The 21,730-nt window shown below is 36.3% G+C and overlaps 1 protein-coding gene across 1 annotated transcript in view; it reads left to right on the top strand.

Annotated features, from left to right (window-relative positions):
* The window catches only part of CTDP1 (CTD phosphatase subunit 1), a 113,788-nt gene that overhangs the window by 17,206 nt on the left and 74,852 nt on the right, over nucleotides 1-21,730 (top strand). The window contains exons 3-8 of the mRNA XM_069809234.1: nucleotides 3,044-3,137; nucleotides 4,600-4,728; nucleotides 6,078-6,228; nucleotides 12,434-12,524; nucleotides 13,629-13,795; nucleotides 15,393-16,478. Coding sequence (XP_069665335.1) covers nucleotides 3,044-3,137; nucleotides 4,600-4,728; nucleotides 6,078-6,228; nucleotides 12,434-12,524; nucleotides 13,629-13,795; nucleotides 15,393-16,478 — 1,718 coding nt within the window. The remainder of the gene's footprint in view (nucleotides 1-3,043; nucleotides 3,138-4,599; nucleotides 4,729-6,077; nucleotides 6,229-12,433; nucleotides 12,525-13,628; nucleotides 13,796-15,392; nucleotides 16,479-21,730) is intronic.

A 21,730-nucleotide genomic window follows, 5' to 3' on the forward strand; every position in this document is an offset into this window, starting at 1 on the left:
CTCTGTTCTCAGTCTTAGTAGTTGTGAATCATACCTGTAAGGATATCTGTGAAGTTGTAGATACTAGTAGGCAGGGAGAATAGTATTAATACTGCCTAACATAAGTAGGTCTACTCAGAGTGCTACTATAAGGAAAGTTGAGAGGGAGTTTCCTCTAGAAGTTAAATTTCAGCATAAAGGCTCACATTTGCTTTAAAAAAAAATATATCTATTGAGATTGACTCATGAAATTATTGTTTAAAGTTGAGTGGTCTGAATATATTAATTCTTGATCACATTATTAATAGTGTAATCATTTAATAAAGTGTATTTCTCTACTGAATAATTGCGGCTTGTAGGCAGGAATCTGTGTTCGTTGTGGATAAAACCAACATATGAAGAGGAAATAGGCAAGATCTGTGCTGCTGTTGCAAAGTGTCTTAATTTACTTTTGCTGTTTACACAAGGCACTTGTTTTGTTACCCTGAAATTTTCAGATATGTGCCCTCTTTCTCCTTATATGTCACTGTAGTCACAGATATATTATTTAGAATTATATTTCCTTTTAGCCATTACAGAGATTCATAACTAGGAATATGGGTGAATAAGATGCTATGAGGGTACTTGAATTACAGTCCATGTTACAAATTTATGACTTAATAACTGCGCACACTCTCTTTCTGTGGAGATAAATGTAGGGTAGCTTACTACCTTAAGTAGAAAATGTAAAGAGCATGCATACAGACATAAATTATCATCACAGTGTATCTGACTTTGCTTTCTATGTACTTATAACTGAGGCTGAGAGTTGTAAGGTGTGTCAACAGTGACTTAATAAACCTAAGAGTTTTATCTGTGCAGGTGTAAATAGCTGTGAGTAATACCAGTCTCATTTATGTGACCTTGCTTCATTTGTACTGTGTCTGAATGGAGCTAGCTTGTCTTCAGTGCTTTCAATTTGAGTCTTCCATACTGTTTTCAATTTTTTTTGTGAAATATTCTGCTGTGGAACTGAAGGAATTTAAGCCTCTGGCCAAAAAGAAGGCAAATGCAAAAGATGACTGTATTTCTTTTTTGCTCTGCTTCATTGCTAATACAGTTTTGGTAAAGAGAATGTTTCTTAGGCATATCAAATTACTAATTCAACAGCTGTTTTCCAAAATGGACTGTATAGTAGCCTGGATTTTAGAAATTAATGTTGCATGCTCATTTCATTTGGAAGGAAGTACTTTGGTTTTATTTTAATTTACACTCATTATTAAGAATTATTTTGTGAACTTTATCGCATAAACCAGCACAAGTGGACTGAATATCAAAAATGTTATGCAATATGTAGCCCAGTTAATGGTTGGATATAACCTTTAATGAAAAGTTGACTGTTAATATTTTGTAAACAAGTATTATTTGGCAAAATAAAAAACCTAACAAAAAGCTAGGATAATACTGAATAGGGCTTTGCCTGCCCTGAATGAATACTTGATTTGAGGTTTGAATACAGTCACATCTAAATATTGCTATACTGCTATTATTTCACTAAAAATCTAAATAAATTCAGCGTATGTGGTGAATTCGGTTTTCTCAATTAATACTCCTCTACTTCAGATGTCTTCATTTATACAAAATGGCTTATACATCTGCAAGAATGTGTTAGGTCTGGTGAGCCTATATCAGAAGACAATTCAAAGCCATCAATGCTTTTCTTGCTTGAACAAAAGCAAGTACAGCCAGTTCACTGCCACCTTGTTGGGTGTTAGTGGTACATCCTTTCTGTTAAACAATTCTTATGCTCATTCAACAAATGGTCTGAAAGCAGGTCATCTTTTTTAAAGGCTCATTTAAAGTACCATTCAGTATTATATATAAGAAGTGTTCTGAACTCTGAAGCAAAGGATGCAAGATGCTAAAATGTGCATGTAAACTGTGTACCAAATGAAATCCGTCTTTTGTTTCTGGGTATCAGTGCTTCCAAACACTATGGTACAGTAAAAGCATATCTGTCTGTGATTGTGTCTGCCTCAACACAGCTCAGTAATGTTTTTTTTCTCAAGAGCTTGCTTGTCATGAAGTGAAAACTGGGTGAAGTTTAACTCTGGTTGTAGATCTAATACCAAATTTTGTCCTTGGTAGAACAGGTACTTGGGAGAATTAAAAGATGTCCATGTGTCACAGAGGACAAAATTTGTACAGTAGTATTTTTAATGTTGGTGAACTGTGAATAATGTCTTTAAAATTAGATATCAGAGTTCACAATAAATTGATCTATGTAAGCTAGAAGCTAGCGATACTGATACTATGTGGGGTTACTTGGTCAGTTTTCAATGAATTTAATATTTGTGTGTGTACATACACACAGACACATTCTCTTGTATATATATTTGAGGATGGTACCTATTCTGTATGTATTAATGTTTATCTGTATATACCTCCATCTATATATCTTATGGGTATGTATACGAGTAAGGCTGTATGTGTGTATAGTATACACATAAATAAAATAAATACAGGCACACATATAGTACCTCATTCTGTTTGTGCTGAAGGGAAAAGCATGTATGGGGATTTTTTTGGATGCTTTTCTTGAAGCGGCAGCCACATGTAAGTCTCTGTTATGCATAAAGAATACCTTTGCCTGTCCTTTGCTTAAATTTATTTCATAGTCTGGCTTGGAGAAAAGTAGGTAATTGCATGCTGAGTGATTGCAAAAAAAGGGAACAAATACTTTTAAATTTGAATGGTTTAGTAGTTATCTATGCATTGATTGGCATTAGAAAACACTTATAAGCTGTCTGTTTCATCTTAGTGTCATTTTTCTTGAAATAATTATATGGAAGCACAACTAATTACAGTGACTTGCAAGGTTTTTATGTTGAGCTGCTTTGATCTCTTTCTCCATTTTGTTCAGTAACTTGCATTAACAAGAATTTGAATTAATGTATTAGTCAAAATAGCTCTTTTTAATCATAGTTTTTTGGTGGTGACTAGTTTGATACTACAGATTTTAGCGTGTTCAACTTTTCACTGAACTATTGCTCTCTTTTGATGCTTCTTTTCCCTGCATTGTTAGGATACGAAGCAAGAATGGAAAGCAGAATGTGCCATTATCCACAGCAACTGTGTCTATGGTTCACAGTGTCCCAGAACTGAAAGTTAGCTCTGAGGTAAGTACCATCATGCTTTCTTTATTCCTACGTTTCACTCTAGCTCCACAATTGAGAAGCTTAATTATAGGAGTTTCTTCAATGTTGTATATACTTCATACAGAAAGTTTGGCTTCCCTTTGAAGAGGAATTTGGTGTTGAACATCAGTAGCCCAGGGTTTTTGTGTGTTCACCCTAACGCAGATTGATTGCTAATTAGGTTTTATAGTGGTTTTTTAGAGCTGTGCACTGAAAAGATGGCACTTCTGTGACAGCAGCCTGAAAACTTAGTACTTTAATGGTTTTGTCTCCAAGAATGAGCAGTTTGTAGAAAATTGTTTCCACTAGCTGAAATGTGTTCAAAGTTTGCAATGTCTTTGAACCCTAGCTTCAACCTTCACCTTGAAATTGGTCCCACTAGATATAGTAAAGCTAGTTTGTTTGCAACTTACCTGTATGTTAAACTTATTTCATGATTTTTCAAATATTCCATTCAGCTGAGTTATCAAAAGACGCTTTTCATCCCTCAGTTTCTTTAGAGGAAAAAAAAGTATGTTTATTTTGACGATAAACATTTTATTTATCTTCCTTACAAACTTGATCCTTTTTTTTACCTTTTCATGTTGCTGCTTGTTCCGTTCTTTTTTTTTTTTGTAACTCTTCAGAGAACACCAATGAGAAGAAATATGAAAATATAAGCAGCTACAAGTGTCCCCATCATAGAGGAGTGTTTCAAAGGGCAGTTTGCACTTGACTCCTGCTGCTTCGTAACGCTCCACTTAACTTTGCCTTTAAGTTTACCTGTCTCATGGGTAACACTGCGGCTTGCTATCAGAAGTGGTTAAAGTGAACACAGAGCTTAATGTGGTACTTTGAAAGTTTGTAAATATGCACAAGAGGAGTAAACTTCGGCTCAGATTTACTGGAGTATAAGGTCTTTGATGTCAGTGCCCACATAGAACTACGTAGTCTAACTATTTATGTCTGGAGTCATGTATTCTTTCATCTTAGGCTGACAGTTACAGTTATTTCTGTCTTTAGCAGCTTCAGTTTTATATGCAGCCTAGTGTTGTCAGCCATATTGTACCTAATTGGTACGAAATTGCTGAACACAGCAGCCAAAGGTTTCAGACCTACTCATGAACTTTGTGTACCCCAAAGCTACTGCAATTTTGTTTCAAGACTCTTGGCCTTCAATTAGTTCGGTGGTTACTTATTTATTAAATTTGGAAGTTGTTGTGTTGAGTTTATCATTTTTAAGAGTTACTAGTGTCACAAAGATCTGAGAGTAGACTTTGGGAATACGGTTTTTTTTCCTGTACAAAAATTGCTGACAAAGCTGCCATCACTACAGTTATGTTGAAGCATCATTTCTTATGCAGTTAGTTTGTAGCAGAACTTCTCAAGTTTACAATACACAAAAGGCAGTAAACCTGATTTCAGTTCTTCTAAGCTAAGCTTAGTTGTGAATATTTTGTTACAGCAAGCTGAGCAGCTAGGAAGAGAAGATCAACAGCGACTACATCGAAATCGAAAACTGGTGCTCATGGTAGATTTGGACCAGACATTGATCCATACTACAGAACAGCACTGCCAACAAATGTCTAATAAGGTAAGTATTTGGTGTTAACTTTCAAGCCAAAGTAACGACAGCAATATTTCTAACTATTTAGATGATGGTTCTTTAAGAAAACATTCTGTGGTTAGGTAAAATTGTAGTTGAAGAATAACAGAAAATGAGAAATAAGTCTTCTGAAATATGTTCCTTTTTTCTCTACATTTAAATTGACGGTTTGTTTTCTTCTATTTATGCTTTCCTGCACTTTTCCATTCCAGTCACTTTAAGCGAGAAGTTTCAGGTAGCTGTTTTTAATCTCTGCTTTCCTTCCTCTACGATTCACAAGCTGAGCACTCAGTAATGAGACTTTTTTTCCCTCCAAGTCTGAGGTGGTTATAGTGAATTAGTGTTCAAAGTCCCCTTTGGGATAATCCTGTGTGCTACTACGTCTGTCATTCCATGAATATGTCTAGTGATTTTTTTTTTTTTTCTCTTCAGTTTTGTTTTTTGGGGGGAGTTTGGGTGTTGCTGTTTAATTTCTTCATTAAACACTTGTCATTGAACTGATGGAAATGTTACAAGCCAATAGTCCCTAATTTGGAAACTTGAAGCACGTTGGAATGTGTCTACAGTGTCTTGTACAGGAGGATGCAAATTCAAACTCCGGTGTCATGCAAACTGCGGTTGCTTAGTTCCTCTTTTTTTCCACTTGCCATTCTCGCATGTCCAGTATGTTCAGCGTGTGTTCACACCTGCTAGCAAAAACCAAGCTGTAAATGTACTTTGCAATTGAGAGGAAAGGGAACAGTGAATATTCAGTTTAAAGATTAAAATATCTTGTGTATTTGAAAGGCTACATCTTCATCTGTATAAATGCATGGTTTGAAGAAAAACATTTTTTTTAAAAGATTTTGAGATTTTTAACTGGGACCTTTATCTGCAAACTTCCTTCCTGGTTTGCTCTCTGATGGTGTGCTTCCACAGACATAATATTTTTTCATCCAACAAAGTTCTTTATCTGAGCTCAATATGTACTGAAGCTATCTGAGTGAAGTAGACTGAGTAGTACTGATTGGAGTGAGATCCTGAACTTTCTAAGAAATTTCTCAAGTTGCTTTTTTCAGCTTGGTTTGCTGTAAGTAAAGATTTGAATGAAAGTTACCTTGATCATAAACTTTTCAACAGTGCAGCTTCCTGCATTTCAAAAACTTAGTGTTGGACTGCCTGGCACAGAGCAAGAATGTGCTTTGAATTTTATTCATCCACATAATCTTTGTGGCTGAAACTTGCTTTAGCCTAGTCAGATGAAATAAAAGTAGTGGAAGTGATGGAAGAGGACACTTCTGGAATGCTGGCATTTTTGTTTGGTATTTTGGTAATATGAAACATGCTTTTTCTTCTAGGGAATATTTCATTTCCAGTTAGGTCGAGGTGAGCCTATGTTGCATACTCGGTTGCGTCCTCATTGTAAGGAATTCCTGGAAAAAATTGCCAAGCTGTATGAATTACATGTTTTTACTTTTGGCAGCAGACTGTATGCACATACAATTGCAGGTGAGTAGTATATTACATTTAACAATATTTACGTAATCAGCCTTCGTACTCCTATAACTAGTTTCCTTTCTGTGGTTTTTTTACAAATATTTGTTCTTTGTTTTGTGCAAAAACACTTCCTAAATAGTCCTGTAAGCAGAATTTTTGGCTCGTTTGCAAGGCAGTGCCTGTATGGCCTGTAATTTTAAAAACAATCCATTTTTTCCCATCAGACATGCTTTTTTTGCTTCCCTGATGGTTGCAGAATCAGATTGTGCCATGACGACTAGTGCATTCCTATTGAATCAAGTAAGAAATTATGCTGATGGGCTCTAAAAATGATCTCCAACATCACTTGTCTTAGAAATTTAAAGCAACAGTTCCATAAAAATCAACAAAATGAAATTATCTCCCCCTGTGGGGAACACTACCACCACCGCTTGCTGTTTCCTTTCACCAAAGGAAGTTTGGCTGCTATAAATCAATTCATGGCAGTTCTGTGTGTATCCTGGAGCCAAGATGCACTTATTTGAGAAAGAGCACAGATCTAGCAGTATTTTCACATATTCTTCTCACGAACTTAGAAATATTTTCTCCTAGTAACTGAAAACTTGCATTTAAACTATAGCAATAGTAGTCTATGGTGTGGGTCACTGGCTGAAATGTTTTATTTTTTCCAACAAGCATAAAAGAAACCTACCCTGTTATGCAAGCATATGGGTCAGATTCATGTTAGGAGTGTGACCATGTGTTTAAACTGTAAAATTGGCTTTCATCCCATCTTGAGTCTTCCTTGACAGAATAGCATTTTCACCTCAGACTTTCCTTTATTAAGTCCTGTCAGACTAAGACAATATAATTAACAATGTTTTAGGTTGTGACTCTGCATGTCAAACCGTCGTTGCTGCTGTTCCATGTCTCCTAACTTTAAGTTGTCTTTCACATCTGCTTTTTTTGTGTCTTGTTGCCATGCATGCCTCCAGCAACGCTATGCCAGCAATCCCACTTCTTGGCAAGAAAGGAAGATTCCAAAATAGTTAGGGAGCTAACTATCCTAGTTAGCTCTAGAATGGTTTAGAAAAGAATTGTGTAATTAGAGAATTCTTTATGCATGTTAAATACGCCACAGAAGATGTTTGTAATGGCAAATACAAGAGGTTTCTGTAATCAGAAAGTGATACCTATTTGTGGGCTCCAACTAATCTCCTTGAAAGAAAGTTCAGGAGAAGCATGTCCTGTCCTGCCCATCCAAGTGAACATTTCTACATTACTCAATATTTATTGGCTGAGTTGGTTGAAGAATCTTCCTAAAGCTTTGTCAGTCTCACTGCTGGATTAGATATTGTGTACTGCTAATGCATAAACGCTATTTGTACCCTGCTGTCCTTAAGAGTGTGGTTATTTCTTGTTTAGCAAAAGGGGAATGGTTTTCTTATACACTAGGTCTAAATACCTGGTAGTAACAAATTGGGTGGGCAGTCTTCCTCGCTTGGATCTATGTGCCAAAATCTGCATGTGGCCTAAGGTCAGAAGTTGTATAGCAAATATGCTTTGGAGGCAGGGAGAAGAATGAGTTGCAGAGGTAGTTAACTCATGATGTGTAAGTGCTTTCCAATGGTTGATCTTCTCTCAACATGTGATTTGGTCCTGTCTTTGCTTGTTTTAATCTCTGAGCTAAAATTTGGATTACCCTGCAGTCCTCATGCTGGCACAGACTGATGCTTATAATGTGACAAGCCTCTTTGTGGGCATCATACTTGAGCTGCTCCATCTGTTCCGTAGAGGAAATAACCACCAAATGAGCAAATTAGGGTATTGCTGCTTCCTGACATCCCCAGACTGCTGGATTTTTGCCTGAAGCTATCTAACCTCATCAAAAGCATTCAAACTACAAGTGGATTACTTGTAGAGTGATGATGATAGGTTCAGCTGAAATATGTTGGTATGGAGAAACAGTTGATAGAGCCTTTGGTCCCCATACTTACCTGTGTGACCAAGATGCAGTAACAGAGAAATATATAGCTAATACATACAGAGAACACTTGATGGCAGTATTGGTTAAATGATTTCTCAAAGAGAGCTGTCAGTTTGGTATTTTACCGTTATCCCTATGTTACATAAAGGAAGGACTTTTAATAAAATGACGGGAATCTTTTTCATAAGAAAAAGGTTGTTTTCTTAGGCTCTCTGTATACATCCTATATTTCTTTGTGAAATCTGAACTCTAAGCTGCTCCTTCCATGTCCTGGAAGTCTTTTTTCCTCATTTTGCAACAGGATGGCATCTTGTCAGTCCTTTTCTCTCTTCCCACCTGACTCCTATCAGCTGTTAAGTGGGATTAGCTGATATTTGTAAACACCATTTATGTCTGCTGAAGTCATTTATCCTAAACCCTTTCTTATTCTAACACATTTACAAAGTAGTATCTTGTAGTATGTTTATGAAGATGAGTTCTAGATTTTGTAATCTAGAGTTTCCTATAGTGTTTCTCTTCTATGTAATTATTTTACCCATTGTTACTTAATTTTTTTTTTCCTACTCTGCATAAGAGAAGTTCGGTGTATTTAATACTGAAGACAGCTTAAATGCTGGTTGTAAAAGTCCATGCCACTGAATTTTATGTTCAGAGGCCACTAGGCAACTTTAATGCAATGGGAAATCACTCTTCAGATTTATAGTGGAATTTAGAAAGTAGGGCTAAGCTGAGGTTTGTTACAGCAAGTATATTACAGTATGTGTTTCAATAAATGACAGAATATGTGCATATACAGAATCGCTGGTGTGTGAAGGTCTCCAGTGCTCTTGAAAGATGGGGTCAACAGCTCTTTCCAGGTTCTAAAGTAGGACCTAAAGTAGAACTGGAGGTGACCTGATTCTTCAGAAATTCAGGTTTAGATTTATTTTTAGAAGGACTTCTTCAAATTCACATTGGATCCTACTGTTATATCACTTCTAGGAATTGCTGTTTAACTCAATCTGTCTCTAAGACTCCCCAGTATGAGTTAGTTTTAAGCATTGCATCTTATGATGTGGGGGTTTTTTTACTTAACTTTACAAGTCTAATTTACAAGTTTGCTTTTTGAAGAGAGTCTATGTAAGATCAGGTAACACAGCTTGATAAGAGTGTATGTGCAAAGACCCAGTCTGAGATACTGGAAAACAAACAACTGGAGGGAATAGTCTCTGCTAGGTAAGTCTACTGAATAGTTCCTTGTAGTATGGCAGTCAAAGGATAATGATAGTGTCTTCAGTTTGTTAAAGAAACTACTTAGAAGTGTACTCAGCACACTGTCTAATTTATGATAATAAATGGAAGCTCAGTTTTGCTTTGAAACAGCAAGTCTTTGTATTCAATCTTTCTGACTTCTACAAGAGGCTTTAATTTTTTTAAACATGCTTACAAAATGAGAAATTCATCAACATTTATCCTTCTGCTGGAATGATTTGTGCAAAGTGATGCTTTAATAAAAAAAAGTTCTGTTAAGAAAAAAATCATTATCAACACTAAGGCAGCAAACTGTGACCATGATAAAATTTCAGGACGTGGTTGTGGGAAATGGATAGGGATAAATAAATAAATAAAATAAAGAGGACATCTCAGGAACACTTTCATGTTTCTGTTTACTCAAAGAGTTTATACATAGACCTTTTCATTGCTCTGAAGTCACACAAACTTGCAGCAAAATGCCCCCACAGAAAAGTGACATCATCTAAACGGAAGCTTTTTTGGTGGTCTGTTTTGACTTTTCTTAAAGAAAAAGCCACCAATACTTTGGAAGGTATCATCAATTTGAAACCTGCAGCTTCATTATTAAAGGTTAATATCCAAAGTGTACTATCATAAAATTCTAAACCTTGCAATACGTAGGTTCTGAAAAGATTTTTATTTTGAAGGTAGTAGAATTTTTCATAATGAGGGTTTCCCATTTCTTTTTGTTACTGAAAGCAGTATAATGATTAAATTTTTTTAATATGGAAGTTAAATCTTAGCCTCTACTTAGTTTTATCTTGGAGGGTGTATCTGCATCTACTTATTTTTAATGTAAAGTTTTTATTTCTTCAGATTTATGTTCTATTTGCAATCATAATTAAAAGTTAATGTTTTAACTAACAGTATGTGATCTATCCACTTGTCGTCTTGTTTGCTCTTGCATGGAGTAGAATCACTAAATAGGTTAGTGAATAGCCAATATAGCTAAGATGTTTTCAAAGATGTAGAGATTATATTAACATACTGTTGAAGAAAGTGAATGAAGTGTTATCTGCCATTTCCCTGAAATGTGAAAACATTAGGATTATGTCTGTTATATTGATTAAATTGGCTAGGCAATGTCCAAAAGAAACCAAACAGTTGAAATCATGTAAAGACCTTCTTTCTTTAAAAGACTAGTGCTGTTTTCCATATTGCTATTCAAGTAGCTTAGCTTTGAAAGACCCAAATCTCTTAAGATGGACTTTTATCTTTGAGGGTGCATCTCTGGTGACCTGTATCTTCAGTGTATTTTTAGTGAATTATCTAAGAGGAAAAAGTATTAAAATTATTAAGTCTTCACCAAAGCATTATTCAAAAGCTCCAGAACACTACTTCATCTCTAATCCCTGGCAGCCAGCATTTCTGTGTTTGGGCTTTCTTAGTTGAACTTCCCTTTTCTTACAGTTTTAGCTAGACAACTCTGCAACTGAATGCCTCATTGTGGTTTTACCATTTAATCAGTGCGCTGCTGTCCAATTTAGTGTAGAGTCCCTGAGTATTCAGTTAATTAGTAGAAGAGAAGTTGGTTGGGGAGAACAGCAACTTGTATGAGAGCTTATGTAGTTTGTCAAAATATCTGTGTGTACAGCAATAAACCTTTGTAGCTAATTCTCTCAATTCATTATGCCTAGGTACTGCAAGGGTCTCACTACAGGGGATGATTCTACGAGTTTGCAGCAATTCTTAAGCATAGCCGGGTGAGTTAAGGTTGAACCTCTGTCCTTAACTCGGAATTTTCTTGCTTTTATGGGTTTTAAGTTATTCCAATTACACATTAATATGAAATACATACAGGATCAACTTTTCAGAAGGGATGACTGATTATTTTTTTTTAATTATTTTTTTTTTTATTTATACCCTTTTTTTTGAAGACCCAACTGAACATGCTCCTGGGAGCTGGACTTCTAAAAGGAGATGAACGTGTGTTCTAAGCAAATCTCAAAGCTCCTTGAAAGAAAATTAAAGTTGGTCCTTAGAGTCTGCAGTCATTTTGAACTCTGGTTCTGGCTATAAGATGGCCACCATTTAAAACGAAATAAAGTAAAACTTTAAAAAATTGCTCCCAGATAAGTATTGACTGCCATGTATTATTTATCAGAATAATGAGAAGTTGATGCTAACTTCAACACAAATTCAGTAAAATGAAAACTTCAGATTAGCATGTAAAATGCCAGTTTCTTTCTAAGCGATTACGTGGCTGTCATCTGCTCATGAAGATGAACTTCATTATTGGAGGCTAGGTTCAGAAGCATGTGCATGTGTGTTTGTACACCCAAGTTACCATTTTCCTAAATAATGGCATTTTATCTTGATTTAAGATCAGCTAGCACAGCTTCTCCTGTTTTGTTTTTGGTTTGTCTTTTTTTTCTCTTTTTTTTTTTTTTTTTTTTTTTTTAAAGAGTGCAGTCAGAAAAGCTACTGCAACTGGGCCTAAATACTTATAGGAATCCAAGGAGGATATATTCATTATATGTAAATATATTAAAGTAGTTGTTAGGGGTTCAACTTAAAACCTACAAATGCAAGAGCTCCGGCTGAAACTGTCCCTTAACTTGCCCATTGTGCTTAAGTATTGCAGCACATTGCCGACTCTTGTGAGACTTCTCTGCAGTCCCTAGGCATAATGAGCTAAGGAGAGCATTTAGCTTTAAAGAACCACCTGTAGAGAGATAAATGTAAGTTGCAAAAATCATGTGTATCTATCACTTGCTGTATCTCTTTCAGCCTAATTTATTTGGCTGTCACAAATTTAGTTATTTTAATTTCAATTTTGATGCTGTGTTGAAAGAAAATGTGATGGGATTTTTAAAATTAATCCCACTGCATTAGTTTCAAACCCATATAATATCTCTTACCTTAAAATGGTCTGTTAGTTAAACTGCTCTTGCACAGATTAAAACAGCTAAATTATATAGAACATAAACAAGGAACAAACATCTTGAACATTAACTTTTTAATTTCTTCTTTCAAAAGGATTTTTGGACCCTGAAAAGAAGCTTTTTTCCCACCGGATATTGTCAAGGGATGAATGTATTGATCCATTTTCTAAAACTGGGAATCTTAGGTATGTATGTATATATGTCTTTAATGCATTAAACAAAACAGGACAACAAAGACAGAATATGTTAAATATAATAAAAATTACTCCCTCTGTACTCAACATGTTCATAGTCCTTCTTTATCTGCCTATTAAGTATCAACACCACAATAAAACTGACAAGTTACGCATTGCAGCATTTCGTCTACTTATGTTCTGTGGTACTAGAACAGTAAGAATAGGAAGCGGTGGCATCATGTTTTCTCTTACATTTTTTATTCTTGTAATAACCATATTTCCACTTTATGGCTTGTGATCTTGTATAATGACTTGTATGTTGTGGTGTTTTTTAATTAGAACAAAATTCTCAGTTTGAGGCTAATTAATATTATAATATCTAGTATTCTGGCTTTCAAATGTGCTATACATCTAGCAGCTTCCATCTAGAGCCTTGAATTCATATTCTAGTCTAAATTCAGGTTCTGATCTTTTTCAGAGAAGAAAGCCAAGATTTTTTTCTAGAAGACAGATATGTTTAGTATTTCATAAAGCTAGATTAAAAATGATTGCCCCCTCCCCATCTGACCATAGCAAATGAGAAGCTTTTTTCTTCTCTTGCTCGGTTTTCACATGCATGTGTATATCTTAAGTACTGTACCTCCTCCTTCTAGGTAATACAAGTATTAGTACTTTTTGCTTCCTTTGTCTTGGATTGAATGAGCCTACTCTTCAAAAACTGTTCTTGTGTCTTTTTTTTCTGTGTATATATAGAGAGAGAGAGAGAGACCATGTGATAGCTGGCTTTGGGCTTTTTGTCAACATAAACTGTGAAAACTAGACCGAAGTGTTATAATGTTTTGTTCTTACAGAGGTTTGTTGGTTCCTACTTCTAGCTTTTGGGATAGAGATTTAAAGAAATAACTGTTTCCTTTTTTTTATTAACTTTAGTTAGTTTGAATATTGGAGTTTGAATTCTGTGATTTTAATACTGCTGATTTATTTTTTAAGTTCATATATAAGCATGTCTTGCAGCCATGCTCATAATAAACCAGAACATCAACAGAAACTATTTTCATTGATAGTATTAATTTCTAAAACTGGGTTCATTTTATCAACTGTTTTGTCTCTTAGAGATCTCTTCCCATGTGGGGATTCCATGGTTTGCATCATTGATGATAGAGAGGATGTTTGGAAGTTTGCACCCAATTTGATAACTGTGAAGAAATATGTATACTTTCAGGGGATAGGAGATATTAATGCACCTCCTGGATCAAGAGAAATTCAAATGAAGAAGAAAGGTAATTATATAGTTTTTAAACCGCTTTTGCAGCCTTTTCCACTTTTCAAATGTGGTTGATGTAAGACCACCACAGTGACTTATTAGTATTGCTGTTGTGCTTAGATGAGCAATCCTAGACTATTGTGCTCCTGCAGCATAAATGCAAGTAGCTTTGTAAAAGTGGACTATTCTTGTTGATAGCTTTCCTTTTGGTGGGTGACTACAGCGAAAGTGGAGTACTGGTAATAGCGTTTTGGCTGTTACGGCTGGAGATCTGATTTGGCAATACACCAAATTGTTCAAGAACATGTAGAGGAGGCCAGTTTCTGTCTTCTCCCCCTCCGTGTAAAACAAGGCAGTTTTTTCTCCCTTCTTCAGTCCCCTTCCCACTTTGGAGCAATAGTTAATAAACTCTGATCTCAACATACTGCTGAAAATGAATGTTTTGATCTCTACTTACCTCCCTGCCTAAATCATGCTCGTAAAATTAGCGTGGGATTTTTAGCATCTACAGAATGTGGTGCTCTGGCATTTGACGTGAGAACCTTATGTTCAGGAGGCTCAGCAGTGTAATACAAATGGTGGATTTAGAAGGTATACATCACTATGCTAGTATTGGGGGCAAAATATATTTAAAAGAAAATGTCTAACAAAGAATTGTAGGGCTTTTTCCAGTTTAGCCAAGGGATTTTTTTAAATTTAATATGTGACATCACTCTTTTTCCCTTGTCAAACTAGAGATGCCCAATATGGAAACAATAATAATGTACTCAAACTGGATCAGGCCACTATGATGTGGGACCTCTACACTTGACTGGTATTGTTACTCGTAGGGCAGGCACATGCACACACGAGAGACAAAGTAGGGTGACTTCATCCAGTGTTCCTGATGAATGTCTGTGTGCAAATTTCTAGATGTCTACGGTTTCTTTAATTGTCTCTCTCTTCTTCTGCAGACATCTGAAGACACATCCTAAAACTGTTTTTCTGCCTTTGAGTTTATTAACCTTTTACTTGTATTCCAGCAGAGTCTCAAATGAAGCTCAAACAGCGTCTTTGTATTGCTAAAATATATATTTTTTTCAACTATTAAAATACAGTTATTTTGGCTCTGAAAAATAGGAAATACATGAAAGCCATGGCGTTTTATAAAGGAAGTTTTTGTAGTTGTAGTTCTGGATTGGGACCTTCTGAAGTGAATTCAGCGCTATTTTTCTTTTTTTCTTTTTTTTCCTCCTCTGCAGTAGTTTCATTGCCCTGAGGTGTAATCGTAAAACTCATGCTACAAAATAAATCCTTTAATGTTTGCGTAGTTAACAAATAATTACTTATGACCAGTGTGATTTTAAAAATGAAAAAAAAAAAAAGCTGTTTACACAGCTTCTTTACAAAAGTAAAGTTTCTTAGGTTTGCCAGTTCTTTATAGTAATCATTGACACCTGAAGTATCTTAACAACTTTGAAAAGCCTAGTTGTCACTTCTAAACAGAGTGAAGTCTAACTGCATATGTAAACTGTGTGTTTAATCAAAATTTAAAATTTTCCTTAAGTTTTAAAAAAAAAAAAAAACCTGAGAAAATATGCATGCATTTTATTTCTTTCTTTCCTGTGTCTTAGTAAACCACTCTACAAAACCAGAGGCACTGGATTCAGCAGTGACATCAGCAAAAGATGCTGAAGAAATAAAGAATGTTACATGTGTGGAAGAACAAAGCAATGGCCTCAAGAAAGCAACAAAGGACACTTGCACTGCAAACGGAAGTACTTCTGTAAGTAGTGAAACGTCTGACTGGGATGTGAATTCTAGCGATAAAGTTAATGCCCAGGACTCTTTAAGTGATAGCACTGATCACAAAATGGACAGTGAGGTCACTAATGATTTGACAAATACAAAAGAATCTCAGATTTTTTCAGAACAAGTTGATAGAACAGTGATAGAGAAGCAGCAAACCCAAGACAAGACGACAAATGACTTGGACTTTGAACTGTCTAGTGACAGTGAAAGTGACGGTGGATTGGATACCAGAAAGTCATCCACTTCTGTATCAGATAGTGAGAATGAGGAAAAGAGAAGCTGGAAGAAATCCAAACAACCTCTTCAGGATGAAAATTTGCAGAAAGGCAGTTGCACTGATGTGAGTGAGAAAAAGGATGGTCTGGTGAACCATTCTGGGGACACACAATCTCTACCTAGTGAAAATATTCACGACAAAACTGATCTTGAAGCACAAGAAGAAAGTGAACAGGAAAGCCTTTGTGATTTAGGAAATGGCTGTGCTGACAAGAAAGAAGCTGAAACAGAGTCTCAGAATAGTGAACAGTCTGGAATTACAATGGGTGAGTCCTTAGACCAGAGTATGGAGGAAGAAGAGGAGGAGGATGATACGGATGATGATGACCATTTAATATACCTCGAAGAGATCCTTGTGCGGGTTCACACTGATTATTACACAAAGTATGATAAATACCTGAAAAAAGAGATTGAGGAAATTCCAGACATCAGGAAAATAGTACCAGAACTGAAAAGTAAAGTGTTGGCAGATGTAACCATCATATTTAGTGGACTCTACCCAACAAACTTCCCCATTGAGAAAACACGGGAACACTATCATGCCACAGCACTTGGAGCTAAAATTGTGAAGAATCTAGTACTGAGTGCTGATGATCCTGACAAAGCAACACATCTCATTGCAGCAAGAACAGGTAGGTATATGAGATTTGAGTTTTCCATCAGCTTTTTTCCTGTTACAGTTCATTCATGCCTTGAGCTGTTTTTCTGTATAACCTACAGGCTTTAATGTAACTGAGATTAGAATTCAAATTAAAGGGAAGATTCTTCTAAAACAATTTAGAAGCCTTTTAAAAGGCTTTTTTTGCAGCTTTTTGATCAAGTGTGGCTTTTTAATTTTTAAAAGAGGACCTGCTAAATAACCTCTGATATAATGTGTCATGTCTCACTTTTTGGTTAAGAGTTGGTGATACTGAGTCTTTGACTATTAAAGATGTTGAATAGTGGTCTTGCTATAAAGTTATCAGTGCTTTCTTTCTTGGTTTCTCAGATGTCACCTCTCGTGGTTCAGTTTCACTTTGTATGGAATTCAAGTGAATTATCTTAAGAGACTGGAATCTTATTATACCCTGTCACTGCTCTGTGTGTAGCCTGTATATCTTTGTCTTGGGAGATGTAAGAGAGCTTAGCCTAACTTGGTATGTCTTTCACAAAGCTGCCTGTTTTTACATAGCTATAATGGATAGGAATGTACCATTGGGTAGCTGCCATAGAAGAGCTAACAGGGTACCCCTAGCTTCTAGTACAAATTTTTTGTGTGCACCCTGACCCTTGGTTCTCTCATTGTTGGCCTTTTGCAGTTGCATGGAATCTAAATAGCTGATAATCAAACCCATGAAAACCAAAAGTAAAACTGTATGGTTAAGATCATCTAAAACTCCTAGGTAGTTTTAGGACATCTAAAGATGTCCTAAGCAAAGAAATGCACATCTGCTACCCGTTGGATTATTTTTTTCTTGACTCCTTGCTGTTCATGTAAGATTTTAGTACATAAGAAGCAGTTTTGTTTCATTGGCTTGTATTATAAAAGGATGGAGTATATTTTCACTGGCTGTTATATAGACAAGTAATTTTCTCAAAGTGTGTGTGACTTAAGAAATGGAACAAGCTATTTCTTATACAGCTGACCAGGAATCATTTCTTCCTGTTGAGAAGGGAGTGATAAAAAAACCTCCAATGTTTAGTGACTAAAAGGAGAACGTTGCAGTTCCTTAATTTCTACCCCTTTGAACATCAGTAGTGTTAAAAATCTGTGGATTAAAACCAGCCAATTTATCACTATATTGTGATATGCTAATAAGCTATTTTTTTATTTATTAGCCGAAATAACAATAAGGCTGTATATTTGCTAGGCTAGTACAAACTTACCTCATTTGTCAGTTATCCCAATGCACAGTTCTAGTGACAAAAAGCACAGGTAACGTTTATTAAGCAGTTGGTAAGGCCAACTGTAGCAAGAAGGGGCTGCAGTATTGACCTTGTCAAGTGGAATCAGAATGAGAACTGTACCAACGGACCTGCAGTGAAGTAGCAAGTTTGTATGAATTGTCCTGATGTAGATATGCATTTAAGTAGTAAAAACAACCTAAAAACCGGAAGAGGCTGCAGTGAGTTTCGTTGAGATTAGTTGGGATTCTGATTTGTGAAGGTGTGATAGTTGAAATAGTGAATGGGAAGTGTTAAAATCAGTGGATGCATCAGTCTGGGACTCCATCGTTTTATGACACTTGCTGAACAGCTCTTTTAAAACTGCAGGAATAGCAATACTGTTATCAGCAAAGAATTACACAAGTTTGTCATACTTCATTGGAGACATAATAGCTGTCAATATAACTTCATGTTTTTCCAGTTTCAAATCTTAAAATGCTTCATTTCAAAGTTCCTTTGTCTAACTTGCACTAGATGGCTTCCAAATGAGGTTGTACATTGGATGCAACTGTTGTGTGATGTGGTAAAATTGGTAGGATAAATGTAAATGAGACCCTCCCAAACATACGCATTTCTCTAGAGGAACATATGTTGAATAACATTATGTTAAGGTACACAGCATGGGATAATGAGAAGCAGTTGAGACTTTTGTGTGTGTGTGTGCTTGTTTTTGGAATGTACAGTTTGAGGGGGGTTGTATGTTTGTATAGATACATATACACATCCTTGTGTTTTACTTTTAGAAGCAAATTCTTCACTATCTGCACATTCTTAGTGAATCATCCACTAGGGTGATCTTAATAAGAAAAACTATTTTAACTTTAGGTTTTGATTACATTATATTAATGTGCTTTTACAGTATTTGAATTGAATTTATTAACACATTTTCAGTGTTCTTTTGAAAAATAAATAAATTTAGGGGTGGTTCATATTTTTCAGACTTTGTCAAGACCTAGACTCTCCTTCAAAATAGCCATGTAATGTTGGTTTTGCACTTGATACTTAAATATATTCAAATATTGCCCGCTAAACAAAACAAGAAATCACAAGAAGAATACTGTTCCTGAATTGCTGGGGTGAAAAAACTTTATTGTCAATATGTAGAAGCTGACCTCTGCTTTTATTAAGAAAAGAATTGCACTAATTCTAAAAGAGGTAACTTGGCAAGTCTTTTCTGCCTAATGAGCAAGACTATTGTCACGTTTCATCATCACTTAGTTAATTATTTCTGTAACACTGGCAGTGAAATAGGGGGATTTAGAATGAAAAAACTATATTCTCCAGTAACCATTTTTTGTTAGATTCTCATGGATTGCTTGTGGTTCTGGTTTTATGATGGGTTTTTATTTTTTCAGCCAAAGACTATACTTTCTCATCTCTGGTTAGATGGGAGTGGTTATGCTGTATCATCCTGATTTCATGAGGGAAAATCTGAAGTTTAATCAGAGATATTAAGGATATAAATTGTGTCCTGTCACAGCTGGATTTGTGATAATTCAGCTGTCAACGTGATTTTCATACTGATTCTCATGTGGTTAGAAAGCCAATTCTACAAGTCTCTATTACGGCCGGTAAGCCATACAAATACTGCGTCTCTGGCTCCCTGGGAAACATCTGAAGCATTGTTTCATGTCTAATTGCTGGTGAAAGGGGGAAACAAAGGCATGTCCCTTCTTGAGTTTTGTTCAGAAGTCAATGACCCAAGACCCCTCCCTCCCTCCCTTCCTCTTTCTTTCTTTCTCTTTCTCTCTCTTCCCCCCCTTTCTTTCTCTTTCTCTCTCTTCCCCCCCTTTCTTTCTCTTTCTCTCTCTTCCCCCCTTTCTTTCTCTTTCTCTCTCTTCCCCCCTTTCTTTCTCTTTCTCTCTCTTCCCCCCTTTCTTTCTCTTTCTCTCTCTTCCCCCCCTTTCTTTCTCTTTCTCTCTCTTCCCCCCTTTCTTTCTCTTTCTCTCTCTTCCCCCCTTTCTTTCTCTTTCTCTCTCTTCCCCCCTTTCTCTCTCTTTCTCTTTCTCTCTCCTCCCCCCCTTCTTTCTCTTTCTCTTTCTCTTTCTCTTTCTCTTTCTCTTTCTCTTTCTCTTTCTCTCTCTTCCCCCCCCCCTTCTTTCTCTTTCTCTTTCTCTCTCTTCCCCCCCCTTTTGAAAAGGTGATTTTAAAACATACCTGTCAGTTCAGTGTTTCCGGATGACCCCACTAACAACGGCAGACTTAGGACTCAAACAAGCAAGTTAACTTACATGTTTACTTTGCATTAGTTGAGCTGTAGTAAATGGCATCTATTTTATCTACAGCAGCGGTGGGGGTACGTACTGTTAGCTTTTGAGTTTGAAGACAGAGGAAGAATTTGTCAGAGGAAATAAAAAGGAAAGAAGTCAGTGTGAAACAGAGTATCCCCTAGGTCTTGGAGTGATGGGTTTTCCCCCTGCAAAGTGATCACATTGTAGTTTGGTGTATGGAAAGAACAGCTAGTGAATGCCATTTTGGATTTTATTTATAGCATCTTTGCCAGCCTATTGCAGTAAATAATTTAAATTTCTTTTATTCTTTGTATATACTTGTCTCTCTGCAGATAGGCAGCTTGTTTCTCTGTAGACACAGATACTCTGAATTCTGAAAATAAATCCTTGTTATTAGGATTTTTTTCATTATATAGGGAGGAAAATACTATCTACCTGAATTACTGTAAAACACAAGGATCTTTGTATCATCTAATCAGCTTTCAAAAATCTGAGTGACTGAGAAAAGGCTACCCTGTAGTCCTTTCCGCTTACCTATGGGCTGCATAAATCTTACTTCAGTTTTTGAAACATCTGCTGTTTGCTTTAAGCAACAGTAAACTGCACTGGATGATGAGTTTTTATAGCTGTGTACACACTTGGCTAAGCAGTTACCACACTATTTCATAAACCTTGTTATGTTCCTTCCTGAACAGATGAAAGATACTGTTGTTGATTTTTGTATTGAGTTTTTGCTGGTGGAGCAGATAAAGCTGTTCAGGTCACTTAAAAATTATTCTAGTGGGGTAGGAGTGGAAATACGTCAGTTTAAGCCCTGAATTTTTCTTTTCTTTTTCAAAATATATTTAATTCTGTGTCTTTTGCTATACTTTGAAAGCTATATGGGAATTATTTCCTTACTTTTGGTGACTTTGGTTGCTTAGTATCATAAATATCAGGTTGCTTAAAATACCGATTTTTATTATGAACTATGGCTGCTTCTATTCATCCTCATCTACCTACTTAAAAAATGCTTACTCCTGAGTCTGGCTTTGAGGTACTGAGAGAGAAGAGAAAGCTGCCAGCTGATGATGTCTTGTTAGTCTGTCCCATGACTTGGTGGGAGGTCTTCACCAGACATAGCTATGATGTGTCCACAGGTGGTTTTTCCGAAGAATTATTTTCAAGGGCCGTGTCTTTAGAGCAGTGCTTAATTGGATTTTTTTAAACTCAGGCACTGAGTAGGTAAGCTCGTTGCTTTTGCTGGTAAAGCACAGTGCAGTGTTAAAGCTGAACTCTAGCCGTAGCCTCGGAACAGCACATCCATCACCATTTTGTGATCACTCAGTTCGTGTAGGACAAAGCACTGAGGTCTGTACAACTTGTCTTAGGCTAACATTGTTGGAGAAGAGCTTCAGGATTTGATCATAAATCAAGATTTGTATATAAAAATGGTCTGAAGAGAAATCAACTTTTAGCGATCAGATTTTCCAAGCAATGTCTGGCAACCTGGTTACGAACTGCCGTAAGGATATGTTGACTTTAGTGCGTTGGAATCAGGAGAGTGTTTGCGAGCAACTCCGGTGCTCACTCGCCATCGTGTGCTTCGGATCGTCCCGGCCACGGGCATTCGGCCCACAGGACCGGGCAGAGCTGATCCAAAGCAAAATTCCCTGAAATCCACATGGGGTGGGCATCGCTCCTCCTCCACCCTTTTGCCCTGCAGATCTCCCTGTTGGGGCTGCACT

Source organism: Haliaeetus albicilla, chromosome 21 (assembly GCF_947461875.1).
Source record: "Haliaeetus albicilla chromosome 21, bHalAlb1.1, whole genome shotgun sequence".
In the NCBI taxonomy this organism is placed as follows: domain Eukaryota; kingdom Metazoa; phylum Chordata; class Aves; order Accipitriformes; family Accipitridae; genus Haliaeetus; species Haliaeetus albicilla.